This window comes from Vulpes lagopus, chromosome 3 (assembly GCF_018345385.1).
Source record: "Vulpes lagopus strain Blue_001 chromosome 3, ASM1834538v1, whole genome shotgun sequence".
Lineage (NCBI taxonomy): Eukaryota > Metazoa > Chordata > Mammalia > Carnivora > Canidae > Vulpes > Vulpes lagopus.
The window spans coordinates 126,096,598-126,117,830 of NC_054826.1; the positions used below are offsets into that span (position 1 = coordinate 126,096,598).

At 63.4% G+C, this 21,233-nt stretch overlaps 1 protein-coding gene across 2 annotated transcripts; it reads right to left on the reverse strand.

Moving 5' to 3' along the window:
* Positions 1-670: 670 nt before the first annotated feature.
* GLIS2 (GLIS family zinc finger 2) lies at positions 671-20,891 on the reverse strand. Of its 2 annotated transcripts, XM_041746911.1 has the most exons (7): positions 20,373-20,891; positions 6,573-6,815; positions 5,606-5,778; positions 4,741-4,917; positions 4,525-4,658; positions 4,319-4,437; positions 671-3,372 (listed from the first exon to the last, which is right to left on the reverse strand). In XM_041746911.1, the coding sequence occupies exons 2-7, from the start codon at positions 6,742-6,744 to the stop codon at positions 2,573-2,575; spliced, it is 1,575 nt and encodes a 524-aa protein (XP_041602845.1). In that variant the 5' UTR covers positions 6,745-6,815; positions 20,373-20,891; the 3' UTR covers positions 671-2,572. The 2 variants fall into 2 exon arrangements, with proteins under 2 accessions (XP_041602845.1, XP_041602846.1); XM_041746912.1 differs by lacking the exon at positions 20,373-20,891 and having other exon boundaries at positions 6,573-7,678.
* Between the last annotated feature and the right edge of the window lie 342 nt (positions 20,892-21,233).

The window sequence follows — 21,233 nt, forward strand, 5'->3', positions numbered from 1 at the left end:
TTCCAGAAGGCAGCCTGCTCTTCCGGCCAGTGGGGAGGGGAGGCAGCAGCGCTATATCCCTGTTAACATGCCTTTGACACCCTGCAGGGCTGGGGTGGGTGAGGTTGGCCAGAAGCCAGCCAGTCCAGCCCTGCCCGCTGAGCTGTCACGTACCAGACGTGGCCACTCCTGTTGTCAGGGCGCCAGCTCCAGGCCCCTCCAGCATCACCATCCTCAGACTTGCCCTTGCCCTTGCCCTTCCCTCTGGGTACAGAGCCTTGGGCCCCTGGCTCTGTCACAGGCCACCTCTCCTTGAGCTGGGTTTCAGTCCAGCATCTCTGGAATCTGGTTGGAATGTTCCAGTGACGCCGGGAAAGAGAAGCCTTTGCCAGACTCTGGTTGGACTGAGGCCAGGGAGTTGTGTCTCCCCCAGAAGTGAGATGCTCACCAAAGTCACAGCAGGTGGTGGCAGGATGAGGACCCGGACCCATGATGCTTCATCCAGAATCTTCCATCTCAGTGCCCTCAGGACCTGCTCCCTCCCAGCTCCCAGGAGCAGGTCTGGCCGTTGTGGCATCCACAGGGTTGGAAGGAAGCCCCAGAACAGGGCCCGTGCTGACCCAAACCAGGCACGGGGCAGTCAGTGTTCTCAAGAAGGGCGGCTCCGCTCATGGCACAGCCAAGACAGAAACCATCTTTGCAACTCACTTTTATTGTTTCTTTATAAACTTCCTCTCACATGGAGGAATATATTGTTATAGTCATTAGCTTATCTCTTTTTTTTTTTTAAACTCTATGCTAACAGCAATGGAGCCAAGAGGAGGAAAAACATAAGCTACGATAGAAAGGCACTTAGAACCTGTTAAAATACTGATATCCTGGAATGTGCAACAACAAACCCACAACAACAACACGTACACCAGCCCTCTCGAGCCTGGTCTGTCACCAAGTCACATGCTGAGCTAATGTCACCTTTCAGTGCCCTGTTCCTCTGCTCCCTGGGCTTGAGTCTCAAAGCCCTCACCCCCAAGTGGGGACTTAAGGCCTGGGTCCTGGGGGGCCCAAAGAAAGGAGACCAGCTCCCTCCTGCTTCACTCACAGCCCCTTCAAGGGGCAGAGCCAGCACTGCCAGGCCCTGTCAGGGCAGGCCGGGTCAGGGTGACCCCTCTAGGACAGAAGGGCGGTCCAGGAAAGGGTGGAGTCTGCAGAGCTGCTCAGAGGAGCAGCTGGGAGACCCTGGAGCTGCTGGGCTGCTGCCACCACCACTGCTGGCCTGCAGCTCCCTGTTCTACAGCAGGGGAAATGGAGTGCTTGGTCATGTGGCTGTGGAGCCAAAAGTCCTGACCGCCAGGCCACCTCCAGAGGGAACAGCAAGGGTGGGGGTGTGCCTATGCTGAGGCCCCCCGGGCCTGGCACGATGGGGCAGTGGAACACCAGCATCCTTAGCTTATTCTGGCCCATGCCCTGTTGGGGGGGGGGGGGGGACACCTCTAGGACAGAGGCTCAGTTGGGAAAAGACAAAGGAAACAGCCATGTCGTAAACCCTGGGTTCCTTCCTCTTCCCCCTTCCCAACAGAGGGGCCCTCCCATGGCTCCACCACCCCCAAGCCCAGGGTTTTCAGTTCGTGGCCTCTGGAAAGCTCGCAAGCCCAGCACTGACCTGGAGCCCTACCTTCCCCCATGTGACGCTGTGACTTGGCACCCCCAGAGTGGGAGCTGTGCCCCAGCCTGGGATTGTCCCCAGCCAGCCTCCCACCTACTGAAACCCTGCAAGCCTCCAGAGTCCCTTGTGCTGAGTAGCACTGCCCCAGGCCAGGCCCTGCCCCAGCATTCCCTGAGCCGAATGAGGGCCCAGGGTCCTGGCGTCTGGCCTCCTCACTCAGGGCTCCCTGAAAGCAGAGGGAGGAGGCCCAGCAGAGAAGGGGCAGGGGAGTGGTCAGCAATCCCCTCGCTTTGGAGAGCACCCAGCCCAGAGAAGGGGCCGACCCTCAGGTAGTGCTGGCTGGTTTTGGATGGGCTAGTGGTGAGGGGCAGCTGGCAGAGCGGGCCTCCCTCTCTGAGGTTGGAGGCACCTTGTCATAGGGATATGGTGGCTTCTTCCTGTGGCTTTGCCTGCGTCTGTCTTTCTCTCCCTCTGGAGAGTGGGCCAGAGGGAAAGGGGTCCAAGAAGCCCCCAGAGCAGGGGCCCAGAGAGGCTAGGCAGGACGGGGACAGGTCTAGCAGGTGGGCAAGGCAGGGAGGGAGGGTCACCGACCCAGGCTGGCGACTGAATGAGGGAGGCACCAGGGTGGGCAGGCTGGGGGACCGAGGGGGGGGGCAGGGCAGGGGGAGGGCCAGAGGTGAGCAAGGCCTCAGCACCCAGGAGCACAGCCCTCCCTGGCTGGCAGGGCCAGTTCCCCCTCCGGAGCCTGGGACACCACCAATGACCTTCTAGCACCATCCTTGCTGCCCAGCTTTGTCTGGGGCTGGGTCTACCGGGGGGCGGGGGGGACACAGCCACCCAGGCCCTGGGGGCAGGAGGACATTATTGCTATTTCGCAGAAGACTTTCCGTTCGTCAGGGGCAGGGCCGCAGGTAGCTGTCCGCCGGGCGGTCAGTTCACCACTGCCGGCTTGAGCAGCACGGAGCCTGGCGGGATGACCACCCAGCCAGGAGTGAGTGCCTCTGGGCTGCTGGCCGCGGAGTTGACGCCCGTGGACAGGTCCAGCACGGTGCCGGGCAGCAGGGACAGTCCGTCGGGGCTTGGCCGGGAGCGGCTGCTCTCCGTCCTCTCAAGGGGGGTCTTGCGGCCCTCCATGCCCAGAGACCTGGCGGGCACTGCCCCACGCCCCTTCTCCCCCTCGGCCTTGCCGCCAGCGGAGCCAGCGAGGAGGGAGACCACAGGCAGGCCCAGTCCACCAGCCCCAAAGGGTGAGGGCAGCAGCGGGTTCTTGGCCAGATTGAGGGGCAAGACGGGGCCCGGCAGCCCGGGGCCCATGCCCCCTGCACCCCCACCACCCCCACCGTTGCCACAGGCCAGGGCACTGAGGTCAAGGGGGCCAGGGGCCAGGGGGAGGGGCAGGCCGGGCAGGCCCGGGCCTCCAAAAAGGGCAGCGGGGTTGGGGATGATGATCTGGGCTCCGCTGACATAGGGGCTGCCATCAGGGGTGGGCAGCGGTGGTTTGGGGGGCGGGCGCAGTTGCAGGAGCTCTTGCTGCTCGTGAGACACGAAGTGGCCGTGGGCCTTGATGTGCTTGCGCAGTGAGCTGGGGTCCGTGTAGCGCTTGTGGCAGCCGGGCATCTTGCAGTAGTAGGGCTTGTCCACGTAGTGGGTGCGCGTATGCTTGAAGCGGTCGCTGGAGTTGGAGTAGCGCTTGTTGCAGCCCTCGTAGGGGCAGACGTAGGGCTTCTCACCTGTGGGGCGGGGCGGCGTGAGGGGCCTCTCCCCAGCCCAGTGTCCTAACCCCCACCCACACGCTGGGCAGCCCCAGGCCCCCCACCCGACACCGAGACCTCCCCGAGAGCGCGGACTGTCTGATGTGGGAGACGGTGTCCCCAGCACCCGGCACGAGATCTGATCCCGGGTGGGGACGGCGGGGCGCAGCCACAGAAGCCAGCCCTGTGTGCCCCCGGCCTCCGTCCTGTGCTTTAATTTGTGGATGACGTGACCGCTTCAACCCACAAATCTGTGTGTGTACTCCCGGGAAGACCCACTGGGAGGCGGCCCAGGTCACCCCCGCGAGACGGCGCCCTGTGCTGTATTTGGTCCTGGCTCAGCAGAACACCTTTGGGTCCACGAAATGGCCACTCGCGGCCCTGAGCCTTTGAAGTGCGGCTGGCCCAAACAGAGATGGGCTGTGAGCGAGGGGAAAAATACACACCAGGTTGTGACTCCACAACTTTGTACAAAATAATTCCAGCGTCTCATTGATAGTTTTTTTTAATATATCGGATTCAAGAAAATATTTCATTACAATTCATTTCACCTATCCCTTTATCCTTTTTTTTTAATGTGGCAATTAGAATTATTTTAATTAAAAAAAATTTTTTTGGCAATTAGTAAATTTAAAATTAGGTGTGTGGCTCTGTTCACCAGTGCCGGCCCCACAGTGTGCTGGAGCCCAGTGAGGAGCAAGCACACACTGCCTCCCAGGTGGCAGCACTTGGACGATCACATCCTGAGTGCTGAGTGCTCCAGGGGTGGATGTCGAGGGTCGCACCCACAGGAGAGGCTTCAGCCAGGAGTGGCACTTGGAACAGGACTGCTAAGCAATGAGACTGCCCCCCTCCCCTCCGCCGCCTCCTTGGATGCGCAGGATGCCCAGCCGCCCAGCCCCCGCCCTCCAGCCCAGCTCCTCACCTGTGTGCGACCGGTTGTGGATCTTCAGATTTTCCAAGCGTGAGAAGCTCTTGCTGCAGGTAGGGCAGCGGTGCGGCTTCTCATTGGTGTGTGTGCGGATATGGATGAGCATCTTGTACCTGCTCCAGGGAGGGCACAGGGGAGCTCGGCTCAGCTCGCCTGACACCCGAGCCCCTTCCCCCCGCCCCCCTCTCACCCTCCCTCACCTGGCGTTGAAGCCTCGGCCATGGCGGGCACAGCCCTCCCAGTGACAGCAGTACCCTGCGTCCTTCTCAGGCTTGACGTGGTAATCGTTGACGTGATCCACCAGGTCTTGCAGGAGCTCAAAGAACTGGTTACACTGTGGGGCCGGGGAGAGTTCTGGGTCTACATGGGGCCGCCCTGGCCCTGGCCCCAGCCCCAGCCTCCGCCCCCCCACTCACCTTGGCCCAGCGACACACCAGCTGTTTGGGCAGGGGTAGCTCTGGCGAGAGGCACTTGTCCTTGGGGGTGGTGAGGAAGGAGGAAGCAGGCAGGTGCAGGGCCCCCCCGGAGCCCAGAGGCAGGAAGAACTGGAAGGAACTTGGGACGCCATCCAGATAGCGCAGTGGCTGGAAGTCCTGGGGAAGACGGGAAGGGCAGAGCTGTCAGTGCTCCCACCCGGGCCAGTGCACCCAGACCCCCTGTGTCTCCTTCTGTGGCAGGTTGAGTCGGCCCCCAGGGTCATATGTCCCTGTACCTGTGGGTGTGACCTTAGTTGGAAATAGGGTCTTTGCAGATGCAGTCAAGTTAAGAAGTCATACTCGGGGCACCTGGGTGGCTCCGTCGGTTAAGAGTCTGACTCTTGATTTCAGCTCAGGGCATGATGGCAGGGTTGGGAGATCAAACCCGGCTTCGGCTCCACCCTGGGCCTAGATCCTGCTTAAGATTCTCTCTCTCCCTCTCCCTCTGCCCCCCACCCCTGGTCATACTGGATTGGGGGGCACTAAATCCAGTGATGGATGTCTTCATAAGAGAAAGGGAGATTTGAACTCAGAGACACACAAGAGAGGGAAGAAGGCAGGTGACACCAGAGGCAGAGGTTGAAGTGACACAGCTACAAGTCAGGGAACACTGAGAGCCAACAGAAGCTGGAAAGAAGTGAGGGAATAATCTTGCCCAGAGCCTTGGGACAGAGCACAACCTTGCTTCAGGCTTCAGCTCCCAGGACTGATGGAATAATACCTTTCTGTTGTCCTAAGCCACCTAGTTTGTGGTCCTTTCCAGAAAACAAATCCACCTCTTCCAGAACCCGCATGCCCTCCTTACCGGGGCACTGGGCACTGCAGGCAGGTCCCCATTGCCCTGGCGCTCGGGGGACAGCGAGCTGCTGCCATTGGGAGAATCCAGCCCAGATGGCGGTGACAAGCTGAGGTCCACCAGAGGCGCTGCCGAAAAGCGTCCCTCGACCTTCTCAGGGAACTTGGGGTTCAGCAGGAAGCCTAAGGGAGAAGCACTATTCAGGGACGCTGGAGCTGAGTCCTCTGAACCACCCTCCCATGACCCTGGGAGCAGACCCCAGCCACACCCCAAACCACCCCAGGACCCCAAGCATCTGAGCAGCCACCTGCACAGTTGACCAATGTGACTTTTGCCGCCATGAGAGGTCAGCCATTGGTTAAGACCAGAAGTGGAAAGTACCCAGTGAGCAGGAATTGGAAGCCAGGCTCCTGGCTCGCTGTCACACTGGCAGGTAGGGACCTTTCTGACTCCTCCTGGGCCCCTTCCTGCCTCACTGCTCCCTGTGTAACATGAGGGGTTTGGGCCAGGCTGCTTCCAGAGCCCTCTAGCTCAGACATGGAGGTCTGGTTTTCAGGATCCAAGGAAGCAGAGCAGATGTCCTGAGCCCCAAGCACCCCCTGAGAAGCACTTGCTGGGCTTGGTCCCCAGTCTCCCCAGACCTGACTGACTGGCTATGCTGCCTTGAAGCCCAGGAGGTGGGTCACAGGGCCTTTGTCACTGCTTGTGAGCTGCCTGCTCCCCCTTACTAGCTCCTCCATGTCCTCTCAGAGGCCTGGTTTGAATCCTGGCTCTGCTGTGCCAGCTTCATGAACTGGGCAGCTGCCTCCCCCCAGGGACAATGTCCCCTCCAGAGATGGAGAATAAAGGGACAGAGCTCTAAGCTGAAAGCCGTGAGGGGCCTGGTTACATCCTGGGGGATACACCCCAGACGTTCTTCCCATTGCTATGGCTCCATCAGGGCCTGGGAGCCCCAGCCCCACCAGGGGTGCTGTACCTGAGGGCGGAGAGCCTGGGGAGCCCGGCGTGGGGCTGTCATCCACCAGGCCGAGCTCCCTGTGCAGAGCTCGATGCCGGACCACACTCAGCGTCCTCTCCCGCTTTTCTCTCGCCGCCCGGAGCTTGGTGATGCTCAGCTTCAGGTCGAGCGGCTCGTCCAAGGAGTGCATGGTGATGGGGGGCTGCGTTGGAGGTGGCTGCGGGCAGTGGGGAGTTCCCAAGCTGGTATTCAGGCAGGAACCTGGGGGAGGACAGGAGCTGTGCTGTGACACCGTGACCTCAGGCTTCTCCTGCTGCAGCCCCTGAAGCCGCCAGGGGAGGGAGGTGTGGATGTGCAGCAGCCTGAAGGCTGTCTCCCTGGGAAGGGGGACCTTCCAAGTGGCTCTGGCCCCAGGTCGCATGAGTGCCAGCCACCTGCTGAGAGCTTCCATCTCCACTACCCTCAAGTCAGTTCTGGAGGCAAAGCTCAGAGGGTCCATTTTGCCATGAAAACTGATTTTTAGAGACACTGCCTCAGGTCACAGAGCTAAGAAGTGGTGGAGCTACCAATTGAAGGCCAGACCTCCCTGGAGCTGGTCAGTGAAGTCCCAAAGGTCATTTCTGACCGAGTGGAAAGTGGTGCCCAGAATCACATGCCCGGCTTGAGCCTGAGGGCCCAGAACCAGGCCAAGAGCGGGTGTCCTCCAAGGAAGCCACTAGTGGTTCTCAGCTACTGATCACAAGTGCTGCTGGTGTCGGGGCTCCCGGGCAGCTGTGGTCACCTCCAAGGGAAGGCAGCTGAGAGCCTGTCTCAGGCAAGGTGTGCAGAGCCTGGCCCAAGAGATGGGGGTGCAGACAGGTGCCCTTGCTCCCAGGGGAGGTGCTGAAGAGAGGTGCTGAAGAGAGGTGCTGATAAGTCCATGGAGCCAGAGGGTTCTGAGCCGCCACCAGGGGGCAGCTGGGGACTGTGGTGCAGCCAGGCCAGCCAGGGACAGGGTTGGAGGGAAGTGAACCAGCTCTGCTGGGTGGTTAATAAAATATATACCATACATCATTTTTTTTAGTGGTGATGATACTCTTTTATTAGAAGTTCTCACACTGGTATTTTCACCATCCCTTAGAACTTCTCAATGGCGTGATTTTCTTCACATACAAATGACCCGAGAGCAAGCAAGGTCAACGCTGTATTCCAAACTCAAAAGTTTTTCCAGGGGCAATCCTTCCACATGTGGTCAAAGTGTATCCTTGTGTTTGCTAATTGGGATGATTATAATCACCCAAAAATCTATCCGCTAAACAAGCCAAAACTATGAGACACTCCACGTCATTCACCATTCTTTCCACATTTTCATAACTTAATACAGAACATCCTTGTAACCGCCACATGGTACATGACCACACATTTCAGCTGTGTGCACACACACACACCTCTCTCTCCCCCCGTGGGAACCAGAGATGCCCACCCGTGTGCAGAGCTGCTTCACGGAGCTGGAAGGAGCAGGACAGCCTTTATGGCCCCACTCATCTTTTTTCCCGGCCACGTACCTCAGCAACTTTAAACAGTTTTCTCTGGTGCCAGGTCCTGGCTCATCTATCTCCCTTGAAAAGCTCTACTTCTGCCAAGACCCTCCAAGCACATGGGGACACAACAAGGCAGTCCCCTACCTAAATTAGGACCCTCTGCTTCTAGGACATTCCAAGACCCTACCAGCTACATGGCAACTCTCGGAGCCCAAGGAGGGGCAGCTACACTTGGTTGTGGGACCCCATCTGTGACCCGACTTGCCCCAGTTAAACTGCATTAGGTAGGAGCAGTCAGATCCGTTTGGATTTGCCCCCCAGGCCACACATGGGCCAGAGATGCCCATCAGGCTGCCACCTGGTCCTTTAGGAGCTCCAGACCCAAGGTGGGCAGGTGGGTGGGTGACAGTGATGGATGGACCTTGGGCCCTTCCACTCTCCCTCTGGCTGGACAGGGAGCTGCCCTCCGCCTGACCCCCTCCCCTTATGTCTGTCTGTCTGCCTATCCCTCTACCTGTTTATTTTTAGACACAGGCCCAGTCCAACCTCCCTGAAGCTCCTCTGTGCTGGGAGCCTGGAAGGGGAGGAAGGAAGTAAATATTTATGCTGATTAAGAATTCAGGAGCCAGGAAGGGCTGGTGGCCTGGTCCTTCAGCGGGCCTAGGGCCACAGCCTCCATCCCCCCCAGCCCCAACCGGACCATGTAGCAAGATGGTTTGGGGACTGGGAATTTAAACTGACCCTGTGATTGGCATCCCTGCCCAGGTAACAGCCTTTTTGGCATCTGCCCTTCTGCCCTAAGCCAGAAGGGGTCCAGGGAGGAGCCCTAGACCCTGTTATCTTGTTCTGGAGATGTGCAGGAGACCTGCATCCACCCACAATTAGGGAGGCCCCGAAAAAAAGGAGTGTGTTAACCAGGGTGGGGCAGGCACAGTGCCCAGGTGGGAGTGGGGACTCCGGCGCCCCCCTTAACCAGCAGGCCCAGTCCCCAGAGAGCCCCCCCCCCCACTTCCTGTCACTAGGTTTTGCCCAAGGAGGCAGAGCTTCATTGGAATGGAAGCCAGAACCCAGTCCAGAGGCCCAGCCCCCACCCCCCCACTCCCGGGAAAGGAGGAAGAAGCCACCCCAAAGGCGCACAGCTCTCAGCATCCCCAACCCTAGGCCGGCCCCACCCAGGCGCGTCCTCCCAGAGGTGGCCCCACAGCAAGGGGAAGACCCCCTGTGACCTCCCCTGTCCTGACCTTGGCCGACCTCGAGGCGGCTCCTTCCACTCCCCTCTCCCCCCTCCCCCAGCCTGCAGACGCCGGTTCTGAACTGGGGCTCTGCTCTTTGTTCTGGGGCCGAGGAGGGGGGCGGGCGACCGCCAGGGTGGCACCGTCCCGGGCTCGGCGGCGCAGCGGGGCCCCCTCGGGAGGCGACCCGGGCCAGCGCCCAGGCGGGGGGCGGGGCGGGGGACCCAGAGGGCGGGCGCGGGGGGGGGGGGGGGGGGGCAGGCGCGGGGAGGGGGGGCGGGAGGCGGCGCTGAGGTGGTCGCCAGCCACGGCTCCAGCTGCGAAAGGAACTAATTAGAGCCCGGGGAGCGGGAGGAAGCGGGGCGGCGCGGGGACCACCGGCGGGCCGCGGCCTCCCGGGGGCGGGGGTCACCCCGAGGGTGGGCTGCACCCCCGCCGCCCCGCCGCTGGCCCAGACAATGGCCGCTATTGTACGGGCCGCTGCGAGAGCCCCCGCCCCGCCCACCTGGGAGCCCACCCGCGGCGCGCACCGAGTGGGGGTGTCGGGGCGCTGCCGCCAGGGGCCCTCCTGGGAGCGCAGAGGGGGCGCCTGGGCATACCCACCCCCAGAGGCGGGCCAGCGCCCTGTAAGGTGGGGGGGAGGGACACCCCTGATTGCCCCGTAGTCCCCAAACTGCCCTTTCTCGGTCAGCCGTGGCCCTTTTGGCTTAGGACCCGGGGAAAACAGCTCGGGATGCACCTCTTGAAGCCCAGTGGCCTTCCTGATCCCACACGGAGCGGGGAAGCAAGTCCCCAGCCTCCCCTGTGCTGCTTTGGGATCATCTCTATCAACACGCACTTCCCAAAGCTGGGGACACCAAGGGCCAGGCGGGCAGCAAGCCCACTGGAAGCCCTGGGCACACATCACCCCACAACAGGACCAACAGCCAGTTGCTGACAGCCAGGGGAAGAGCGAGCACCTGTGAAGGCAGGTGCCGAGGGCCCCCCCATCTTACAGATGTAATCACTGCAGCTCAGGGAGGTTAAGTGACCTGTCCAGGGTCAAGCAGCTTGTCTGCGGCAGACCTAGATTGCAAGCCCAGGTGAGTCCAGAAGCCAAGCTCACCAGACCCTCTGTGCCCATGGATGTGTGCGGAGGGGAGGGCAAAAGCCCTCCCGCCTAGCACCCCATCCTTTCCCAGGGGTTTGTGGGAGTTAGGTACAGAGCCTAGGAGGGGCGGCAGGCAGTAGGTGGGCGCTGGAGGGATGAGCTATGGTGGGGGGGGGGGCACAGGGAGGCTTGGAGAGCCGAGGGCAGATATGCTGCCAAAGCAAATGGCCCCCCATTCCTGGGAACTGCTGCGGCTCCCTCCCTGCTCTGGCCAAGGGCTCCACCCTCCTGGCAGCCCAGCGGCAGGGGCTGGGGCAGGGGAGACCTCACCCTCTCAGCACCCCCCACCCCCCTGAGTGGGCAGGCCCAAGTGCAGGTCAGACCACCGCTCTGCTACTTCCTGCCCAAGTGACAGGGCAAGTCACCTCCCCGCCTCACTGTCCTCACCTCGAAAATGGGATGATGGTAATAGTAATGAGAACCCTTCCTTGGGTTTTGGCTAGTGACGCACACATCCAGTGATTTCTTAATGTTTCCCATTATTATGTCATATTCAGCAACTGAAACAATGCTGGGCACGTAGTAGGTCCTGGTCACCCTTGTTGAATTAACTGTCACCATCACTGAACCGTCCAGCCTTGGCTAGTCTGGAGCTGTGAGGACAGCTCTGTGGGGTGACTGGCCTCCTGTGTCCACAGACAACACAGTCTCACGGTCACCTGAGCGCGCCCGGCCTTCATTTTAAGGTACTACTAAACAAGCTTGTGCCCCTCAGAGAGCCTCAGGCATCAGCTGTCCTGTGCAGTGGCCACAGCTGACCCAAGCCACCTTCCAGGGCCCAACTGCTCAAAGAGAAGGAGGGCGGCCCTGGAGGCCCGAGCAGCCCTGGGAGGAGCAGGCCTCCTCCCGGACCCAGGGGAGGGGCTTATCCTGAGGCCTCGCCCAGCCCCAGCGGGTCCCAGAAGAGAGGAGAGGGGCCAGGGCAGGCCGCACTTCCTGGAAGCCGGAGGGGTTGGCCTTCCCTGGGAACCTCTCAGCAGGCAGGACCCTCCCTCCCCCATCCCAGATGGGCCCTCAGCCAGCCCTGGGGGGCCTCCCCAGATTCCCGTGGGAGGGCAGACCCCACCCAGGTGGGAGCACCAGCGCCCCAGGTGACCCAGCCAGGGGCAAGCTCTCAGCGCTCAGCTGTGGAGGCCTCAGGAAAGCCCTCAGGCGGGCAGCACCTTGAATAGCAGTGGGTGCCAAACCTCACTCAGGCATGTTTAGATAGCGCTGCCAGGGTCAGGCTAGCTGCTCCCAGTCCCCTGCGCTCTGGCCCATGGCTGTGGGGCCTCAGATAGGTCCCTGTGGCCCCCGTGAGCCTTAGTCACAAACAGGTATCACATAAGGTGTCAGGTGTCAGCTCATCGGCAAGTTGGGGACCCAGGACATCCCGCAGGGAGAGGCGGGCCAGTGCCTGGCATGCAGGAGATGCTGGCAACTAGTAGACTGAGGATTGTGGTTCCTGGCCCTGGGGGGGGGGGTGGTGCCCCATGCAATCCCTTGGCCTCCCCAGGTCACCCAGATACTTCAGCAGTGCTGAAGCTGGGAGGCTCAAGGCCGGCTTCCCCGCCCCTGTGCCCACCCCCTCACCAGTCCTGGCTTCGCCAATGCCACCAGGCTGGGGCGGGGGGGGGGGGGGACAGTGAGGGTAGGGAAGAGCGACTCACTCATGGGCCCGGCCCACACATGCACACTCACACAGATGTGCATGTCTGTCCAGCTGCAGGGGCCAGCCTGGCACAGAAGCCTCCCTCAAGCCAGTGGCTTCCAGGCCCCCATCTCAAGGGCCTCCACCCCCTGCAGCCCGCCTGCCTGCAGCCACCTTTGCACAACTATGTCTGGTATTTTCCTGTCTGCCCAGCCTGGTTGGGGGGTGCAGGGGGAGAGGTGGTGCGTGGGGCTATGAGCACTGCCTGCACCTGGGTCTTAGCCAGAGGCGAGCCCGCCAAGCAGTCCCCACGCCCGCCCTTGGACTGGGAAGGGAAGGGCCAGGCCCAGGCTGCCCAGATCCCCGGGAGGAGCTGGCGCAGGGCTGTGGGGAGCCAGACAGGGACACACACCCACTGAGGCCTCGGCGGGAGCAGGCTGGGCCCTGCTAGGCAGCACTGCCACTCATGGTGGACAGTCAGGGCTGGGCACTGTGCCAGAACTCTCTGGGGCCGCCACAGGCAATGGCCAGTATCCCACAGGACGCAGGCGGGCACTCACTGCAGCCCGACATACAGGCACATGTATGTGTGTCACACCTGTGCCCCAACAGCATACACACAGGACACAGCATGTGACCAGCATCAGGCTCTGGGACCCAGCAGTTACGAGGAGCAGCAGGGATGAGGCCCGGGCCCCAAAGGGAAGGAAACACTGCACTTTCCCAACCAAGTCCGGCTCTAAGACAACCCTGTGAGTACCTCCCTGGGTCCTGGGGGGCTTTTGCCACGGCCCAGCCCTCCCACTGCCCTGGGACAAGCAGCAGGCCCTGGACAGCACCTGCCAACTCTGAGCAGAGGCTGGCAAGGCAGGGCTCTGGACTTTGGCCCTTCCCTCCCTCTGCCTCATTTACCCCATCGCTCAGTTATGCATTCCAGCAGCAGGCCCTCCACCCCACTCCGTCCTGGGGGCCCACAGATGAGTGAGGATAAAAGGCGCCCAGACCTCGGTGGGGGAACAAGAGCAGGAGGGCTGGGGAGGGCTGCTCCTGAGCAGGGAGACATGGGATGAAATGCTGGGGCATTAGGTCCTAACTTGCTCTGCAGGCCAGACTGGCCAGTCTGCCTTGGGCTCACCATCTCCATCCATCCTCACAGCCCTGCAAATTAGGTGCTTGCCTCTCCATTTTCCAGAGGGGGAGATGGAGGCTGAGATTGGTTCAGTCACCCGCCAAGGTCACAGAGCTTTGTAAGTAGCACATCTGGGATTCACTACCAGGTTCCAAGGCCCACACTCTTTCTGGGCCCAATGCTGTAGAGGCCTGGACTGCGGCCCGAGAGAGCCTGGGCCAGGGCCTGGAGGGCACTGGGGAGCCATGGAGTGCTCTACACAGAAAGCACTCTCTCCCTTTCCAGCCCACAGGCTCCAGGCCTCAAGCGCTCCCCTGCAGCACCTCCTTTCTCAGGATCCTTCTTCTCCCATGAGCCCGATGCTCACTCATGGGTGCCAGGTCCCGTTGCACAACCTTCCACATTCCCATATTCTCCTCCAGCTGCCATTCCCCTCCTACCCCTTCCCGCAGCAAGTCTTCCCTGATTCACCCTCCCGGGCCTCAGATTCTTGCAGCCACGCGTGGGCTGTTCTTCCAGGGGCCTGACAGCTGAGCAGAGGACCTGCTTCTGTCCCCAGGCTGCCGAGGACAGTGTTCCCAGCCCTGCAGGGGCCTGTGCTGCCTGCCACACTCATCCAGGGTCCAAGTCCTCACTCGTACCATCATGTCACCAGCTCCTGAACGTACCTTGGGTGCCCAGCCCTACACACAGAGTGCCATGCGCACTGCCCCCCACACCCATCTTTGGCCCTGGCACTTACCCCTGCACCTGGCATTTAGAGCCTCACTCCAAGAAGGGAGTCCTGGAGCAGGTGAAGGCCTTGTGGAGCAGACCACCGCACTATTTCCCATGGCCCCCATGCTGTGCTAACTCCTCCCACTAGCAGGACCTGCGCAGTGATGCAAAGTGCTGGGGGCTCCGAGTCAGAAACCTGGCCCACCACAGTCTGATGTGGGCCAAGCAGTTTCCCCACCCGGGAAAGGGAAGCACTAGCCTAAAGTAGCCTGGAGCTTGAGAACCCTAACCACTCCCTGAACAGCACCATCGCACCTGCCCTCTCTGCTTTTCCTGAACACCTGGCACTCAGTGTGTGTTGGTTGAATGAATAAATCCATTTGTGGTACCCAGCAGCCAGGTGAGGGGGGTAGGTATGGAGGGGCTGAGGCCCAAAGAAGGAAGTGGCTTGCCCAAGGTCAAGGTGAGAGGCAGGGCCTGGGCCTTGACACAGAGGTCTCTTCCCCTGCAAAGGACCCAGGAGGAGACCTGGACGAGGACGAGGTGGCCACTGTTGCCCTGGTTCAGATGGGATGACTGGCAGGGCCCAGTTCCCCCAGCTTCTGTCCTGCCATGCCCACCCAGCGTGGCGCAGAGCCCACCCCAGAACAGCCAGCAGCCAGGCCCAGGAACTCTGGACTCCACCCCCAGCCCCCCACTACCCCCTGCCTGCAGCCCTTTCTCCTTGCTCCCCCCCTCCCGTGCCCCTCCCGTGCCCCTCCCCTCCTTCTCCAATTCAGCAGCAAAGCAAATCTAGAAGCTGGGGGCAATCTCCAAAGCCAAAAGGAAACAGCCACTGGGTAGGGCCCTGCCAGGCCCGGCCTGCTTCAGGCCCTTGGGGCCCATGGTCCAAAGGACCAAGCAGGGTGACCACTAGGTGTCCTGAGGTGGTGCTGCGGTCCCTGCCTGGAGGAGGGTGGGGCTGGCAGTCAAACAGCCAGCCATGCTGGGGGGGGGGGCAGAGACATCACAGCTCAGGGTCAGTCAGCCTGAAAGTGTGGGGCTGGGGGCTCTGGATGCAGGAGGCACCGGCCCAGGGGGGAAAGGGCTCAGGCAGGCCGGGACTTGCCAGCCAGATCCAGCTGGACGATGGGGCGAAGGGAGAGAGAGAGGCTTCCCCAGACGCAGCTGCCCCCATGTCAGGGCCCAGTGTCAGGCCATCCTGCCCTTCTGCCCCTGCAGTGCATGTAGGGCCTGCGGTGGATGGGGGGGCCTGGGGTGGATGTGAGACCTGGGGCTGATGGGGGGCCTTGGGAAGATGGGGGGGCCTACGGTGGATGCGAGGCCTGGGGTGGATGGGGGCCTGGGGTGGATGGGGGGCCTGGGATGGATGGGGGGGGCCTGAGGTGGATGTGGTGCCTGTGCAGATGGGGGCCTGGGGTGGATGGGGGGCTTGGGGTGGACGCAGGGCCTGCGGTGGATGGGGGGCCTGCAGTGGATGCCGGGCCTGGGATGGATACAGGGCCTGCAGTGGATGGGGGGCCTGAGGTGGATGCAGGGCCTGGGGTGGAGGGGGGCCCTGCGGTGGATGCAGGGCTGGCAACAGTGGAGCTGAGGGGATTCCCAGGTTGAACTGACGTTTCAGGGGCCAAGGCCAGACTGCCTTAGGCTCCGGTCCCTCTCTGTCCCTCCATGACCCCAAGTGACCCCAGGCCGAGCCCTTGAGTCTCCAAGCTTCAGTGTCGCCGCCACCGCCACCCCCACCCCCCGCCGGCCCCCACCAGCCACCTCCTTACTTCTAGGGTCCCAGGGGGCACTAGCCTGTGAGTGCATCTGTGTAAAGGAGACGCGACCCTCTGTCAGCTGGGCAGGACTGCTTTCCCAGGGCTGACTCAGGCAGGTCTGCAGCCTCCTGGGGCCTCTGAAGCCTCCCACCCGCCCTTGGCCGTGACTGGAGAAGGGGGCCCAGGGCTGGGTCAGTCCCCTCCCCGGGCAGCCATCTGCCAAGGCAGGAGTACGTGTGCACACACATGTCGCACGCTCCAGAGTAGGGCCCTCCCTGTGCCGGGTACTACCTGGCTTCTCAGGCCTCGAAGACAAAGGGCCTGAGGAAGCCCCAGCCTCTCCCCCGACCCCCAGTCACAGCTCTAGAAGATTCTCAATCCCTCTGCCCAACCCCCACCAGGGGCATCTGGAGCAGATAGAAAGTCCCCCCCACCCAACACTGGAATCACTTCATATCTCTGTGCCCCCCAGGCTCCTCCCAGCCTGACCACCAGTTCACCAGAACCCTCCATCCCATCTGGGAGGGAGAGGAAGAGAGGAAGGCCAGAGCTCCAGGCCTCTGCCCTGCACGGCCTGAGGGAGCGTGGAGAGAAGCGTCCTGGCCAGGATGGCAGGTCAGGCTCCGTAGAGGCCCCCAGAGCTCCCCTGGGAGGGTCCCACAGCACCACAGCTGCAATGGGAAGAAGGGCCAGGGACCCCCGCAGACCTGGGCCAGGCCTCACCTCCCCGTGGAGCAGTCTGGAGCCAAGGCCAGAAGGATCAGTACCAGAAAGGGTGGAGGCTTGGGGGCCCCATGTACACAGCTGCTAGGGCCACCTTGGGTTCCCCTCAAGAGCAGGATCCCTTCTTAAACCAGGTGGGAAACTGGCCACCAGATAGCACCCCCCAGCCCCCCAGCCAGAGCACACCCAGGAACTTGGGCCCAGATGCCCACTGGTCCTGCCCCATCCTAAGGCTTTAGTTTCTTCATTTGTCAACAGTGATCAATAGATCTTCCTCACAGGGCTGATGTGACAATTTCAGGTGACAGATGTCAACACCTGCAAAGTTCCCTGGGCCACTGAAGGCAGTGTGCTGATTTTTTCGGGGAGTCGAAAAAATCAGGCTGTTCCCCAGGCTGTTCCATCCCCTGACCAACGTTGGCACCCTATCCCTGCCTTCCTAGGGGCCTAAGCTGGCATTCTTATTAGTTGGAGAGACAGCAGGGGTTTCCAGGGCTGAGCCGGAGGCAGGAGAGAGACCAGGGTCTCTGTGCTCCAGGCTGCGCCCCTACACAGAAACCCTCACAGCACATCCTTTCCTGTCCCAGCAGCAAAGCTTCAACCCTGGCTGGTCAGCAAAGCACCAGAGGTCCTACCAGAGGTGCACGATGCCGCATCCCCGCCCCCAGCCACACCTGAATGCACCAGGGTGGCGCTGAGGCGGCCACCTTAGAAGCCACTGGGGCAGATGTGCAGATCCCATCTCAGAGAGGTGCCACCCCGGCACACGTCTGGGCCGCACACCTTTCTGGCTGCCCTGATCTCACCAGCCAGGGATCCTCCCCAACTCTGGATGAAGGGGGGACCAGCCGGCACCTTCCGCCAGTCACCCCCTGGCCTCGGTCATCTGTGTGAAATATAAAACGACAATAATAATCCTGAATAGAGGGAGGCTTCTCTGCAGCCCCGAAGAGAACTTCCCCGCTATTCCACCCAGCTCGGGGCCTCTCCACTACAAGCCGAACTCCCTGCTTGGGTGAGGGGCCTCCACAGGCTCCCCTGGTACATAACCTGGGTGTACCCGAGGGGAGAGCCAGGAGCAGCCATCTCCCCCACCAAAACCCAGGGCGCCTCCCAGAACCAGGGCCCCACCCCGACGCCTCCCAAAGAGCTCAACTGCAGGCCCCAGCCCCAACATCTGGTCCCCCAGGCACAGCCGTCGCCACCCTCCCTCATCCTGGGATTGCCCCCAACTCTGCCCAGCACCCGTCCCCACCCCCTCGCCCAAGTGGGATTCCAGGCAAGTCAGGGTGGATGAAAATGCACATGGGAAAATGTCAGGAAAACACATTCTTCCTCCTGTACCGCAGTTCAGACCCCGGGAGGATTAGGTGGCAGGAGACACTCCCACCGCCTGGGGCCAAGGCCAGGCCAGGGAAGGGGGGGTGGGGGCTGCAAGGTGGGGTGAGAGGGCTGCTGGCCCAGGCCCCCAGGAGGGGCCCTGGCAGGGCTTTGTGTTCCCGCAGGCCAGTCTGCCCTCCGAGGGCTCTCCCAGCGAGGGGAGCCCAGGCACAAGACATGGCTGTGGCTACCCATTCGCAGCTGGCTTTTTAGAAACAACAAAAGCTTTGGGGGGACGCGGTTCACACGATTGTTTGAAATGAGGTTTTGGGATGTCTGTGGCATCCAGTTATTCATACTGGCTCCACCCACGGATAATTGAGAGTTGGCTTTTGTTGGCCTGACCCCACTTCTTAGCACCCCCCCCCAACAAGTCTTCTCACAGACTCCAGCTCGGGAAGCTCACCTTGTCTGACCTCTTGGTTTTATGGAAAAGGAAACTGAGACCCAGGAAGGGGTGGGGTGATGGGGGGTGGTGGGCAGCCGGCCCAAGGACCCCTGGGAGTTGGTGGCCTGGCCCAAACTCAAATCTAAGACATCAGATTCCCAGGCCAGGGGCTTTTCCCAGTTACCCTCCAGGCTGTGGCCTGGCTCTTGTGAATCCCCCAAAGCCACGGACTCTAAAAGCAGTGGTGCCTCGAAGTGGGGTGACTCACTGTCTGGCTTCCTGGGGCACCCCCTCCCCATCAGTGAGGGAGGGACTGGCAGGTGTCCCTGTGTAGAGAGCCAGGAGGAGGGAGAGGCCCCCCAGGGGACCTAGGCCAGGGTCACTCAGGGGCCGAAGAGCCCCAGCTGGAGGGATTTAACACCAAAGGTCAAAGGTCACAGACAGGGAAGGGCAGGCAGGCTCTGGGGGTCAGAGGGTCAGCGCTAATGGCAGCTCCGGAAAGGAGGGGGAGGGTAAGGAGCTAAGGAAAACAGGGCTGCTTCCAAGGGGTCCCCAACCCCCATACACTGTGCCCCAACGCCCTGGCACTGCCTCTTCCTTGGCTGCTTGCAGACAGGGCCAAGGAGAGCTGGAGGTGGGCTGTAAAACGGGCAGGGCTGGAGCTTGGAAGAGGTGTCCTGGGAAGGGCTCCCCAGGTGCAGCCCCTCCCCCAGAGTGGGCCACAGCCAGCTGGGAGGCCCAGCCCAGGCCCAGAGGGGAGAAGGAGGAGCAGAGGGGGAAGGCTCCGAGGTCACGGGGAGGGATGTGTGGGCTGGGCTGGAACAGCTGTGGCGCTGTGGCACCAGGAGTGGGGCTTGGAGAGGGCTGGGTGGGTGGGCAGAAGGAAACGGCCAGTTTCTCCTTCCCTGAGCTTGGGAACTGAGGAAGCCCCTGGGGGGGCAGGGTGTCTCCTGCGGGTCTCTAGCATCAGCTCGGCCCCAGCTTCCCTGCCCCAGCTTCCCTCGGGGCTGGAAGACCCTCAGGAAGGCTGCCTCGAAAGCCCACAGCTCGGGCCCTGGCCCTGGCCTAGACGGAGAGCCACGAGAGCCCAGGCCTTGGCCAGGTCCCCGGCTGGCCTGGCTGCCCCCTCAGTGTCAAGCGTTCCCTTCAGAGCCAAGATCCTGGGCTGTGATGGCTGGGGGCCCAGGGCTCCTCCCAGGATCCCTTCCCGCTTCCCAGGCCCCAGGGCAGGGCCAGGATCCCTGCCACCATCACTGCCCCGGGGGGCCAGGCCAGGCGGGCCCTCCTGGACAGGCGGACGGGCAGCATGCTGCCCTGCTGTGGCCCCAGGACCGGACCCGCCAGGGCAGTGTGCCAGGGCCTCCAGGTGCCAGCCTAGATTCCAGCCCCGATCCAGGGGGCCTGCAGAAGCCGGGTGCCGGCATCTCCCTCCCTCGGGATGCACCTGCCTCACCCCTCCCCCACTCCTCCAGACCCTCCTGCGGGCCGCCGGGTCCCCTGCCCCCTTCACTTGGCCGGGTTCTTCTGCTTCCACGCAGACAGCAGTGGACGGACAAGTGCCAGCCCGGCCTCCGGCTCCCGGTCCTGACCGCGCAGCACCCCTCCCCGTCCCGACCCCCAGGGACGCCTCCCTCCCCCCCCCCCCCCCCCCCGCCCAGGAAGGGCCCAGGCTAGCCCGGGGCAGCAGGGGGGAGACTTTCCCGGACGAGGGAGGAGACACCTTCCAAACCCCGTCCAGGAAACAGCCCGGCGCAGCCGTGGGAAGGGGAGGCTGCCCCGCGCCCCAGACAACTTCGTGCCCGGGCTCCGGGGCCCCTCCCGGCCCGCAGCGCGCCCCCTCCGCGGCCGCCCAACTTCCCCGCCGAAGTTTGCTCCCGCCCCGGGCCCGGCCGCGGCTCGGCCCGGCCTCCGGACGGAGGGAGGGAAGGAGGGAGGAGAAAGACGGAGACGCGGAGGGGACGGGGCCGGGAGCCGGCGAGGGAGGGAGCGCGCGAGCCCAGCGAGCGAGGGAGCGAGCGCGGGGGCCCCGGCGAGGGCTCACAATGGCCCGGAGCGAGGCGAGGCGCGGACGCGGGCGGCGGAGGCGACCCTCGGGGCCCGCGCCCCCGCGCCCCCGCGCCCCCGCGCCCCCCGTGGCCGGCCAGCCGGGTCCCGGCCCCACGGCGCGACGCCCCGGAGCTTCCTACCTCGGCGGCGGGGCGGCGGGCTCCGGGCTGCGGGCTCCGGCGGTCGGGGGGCGGCGGGGGCGCGAGCGGGGGGGGCCGGGGCGGGCGGGCGCCGGGGCGCGAGGCTCACGCGGCGCGGGCTCCCCTGGCTCGGCCGCCCGGCGCCCGGCCGCTCCGCCACATCTGCAGCTCCGGCAGGGAAGGTGGCCGCGGCGGCCGGGCCGTGCGGGGATGTCTTGGAGAGGGAGGAGGAGGGAGGAGGGAGGCGGCGGGAGGAGGGCCGGGCGAGCCTCGGAGGAGGGGGAGGAGGAGGGGCGCGGGGGGCGGCCTCGCTCCCTCCTCCCTCCCCCGCTGGCTCCCTCGCGCCCGCCCTCCCTGCAAACCCCTCTCGCCGCGGCGGCCCCAGGCCCGGGGCGCCAGCTGCCAGGCGGGGCGTGCGCGTCGGGGGAGGGGGCGGCCGGGAGCCGGCGCGGGGCCGGGGGAAGGGAGGCAGCGAGGGCGGCGGGGCCGCGGCGAGCGGCGGGCGTCCCCCGGGGCCCCATCCCCGCGCCCCCCACCCCCGCGCAGCCCCGCCCCCGGCCCGAGGGCAGCGCTGGGACACGGCCGGGAGGTGGCCTGGGGGGGCGGGGGCGCGGGGGAGGGATGTCCCGCCCTCGGGGAAGCCCGGGGAGGGGGCGGGCGGGCCCAGAGGAAGAGCCCCGGAGACGGGGAAGACGGAGGAGGTCGCTGCGGCCGAGGGGGCGGGGGGCCCCTCGCCTCCCCCCCGCGGGGTCACCTTGGCCAGGCCCCCCGCGGCCCCGGGCGGCGGGGAGGGCGGCAGGAATGCCTCTCCGCAGGCCCTGATTTCTCCGCCCAGCCCAGTTCCAGGAACGCGCGGGCAGC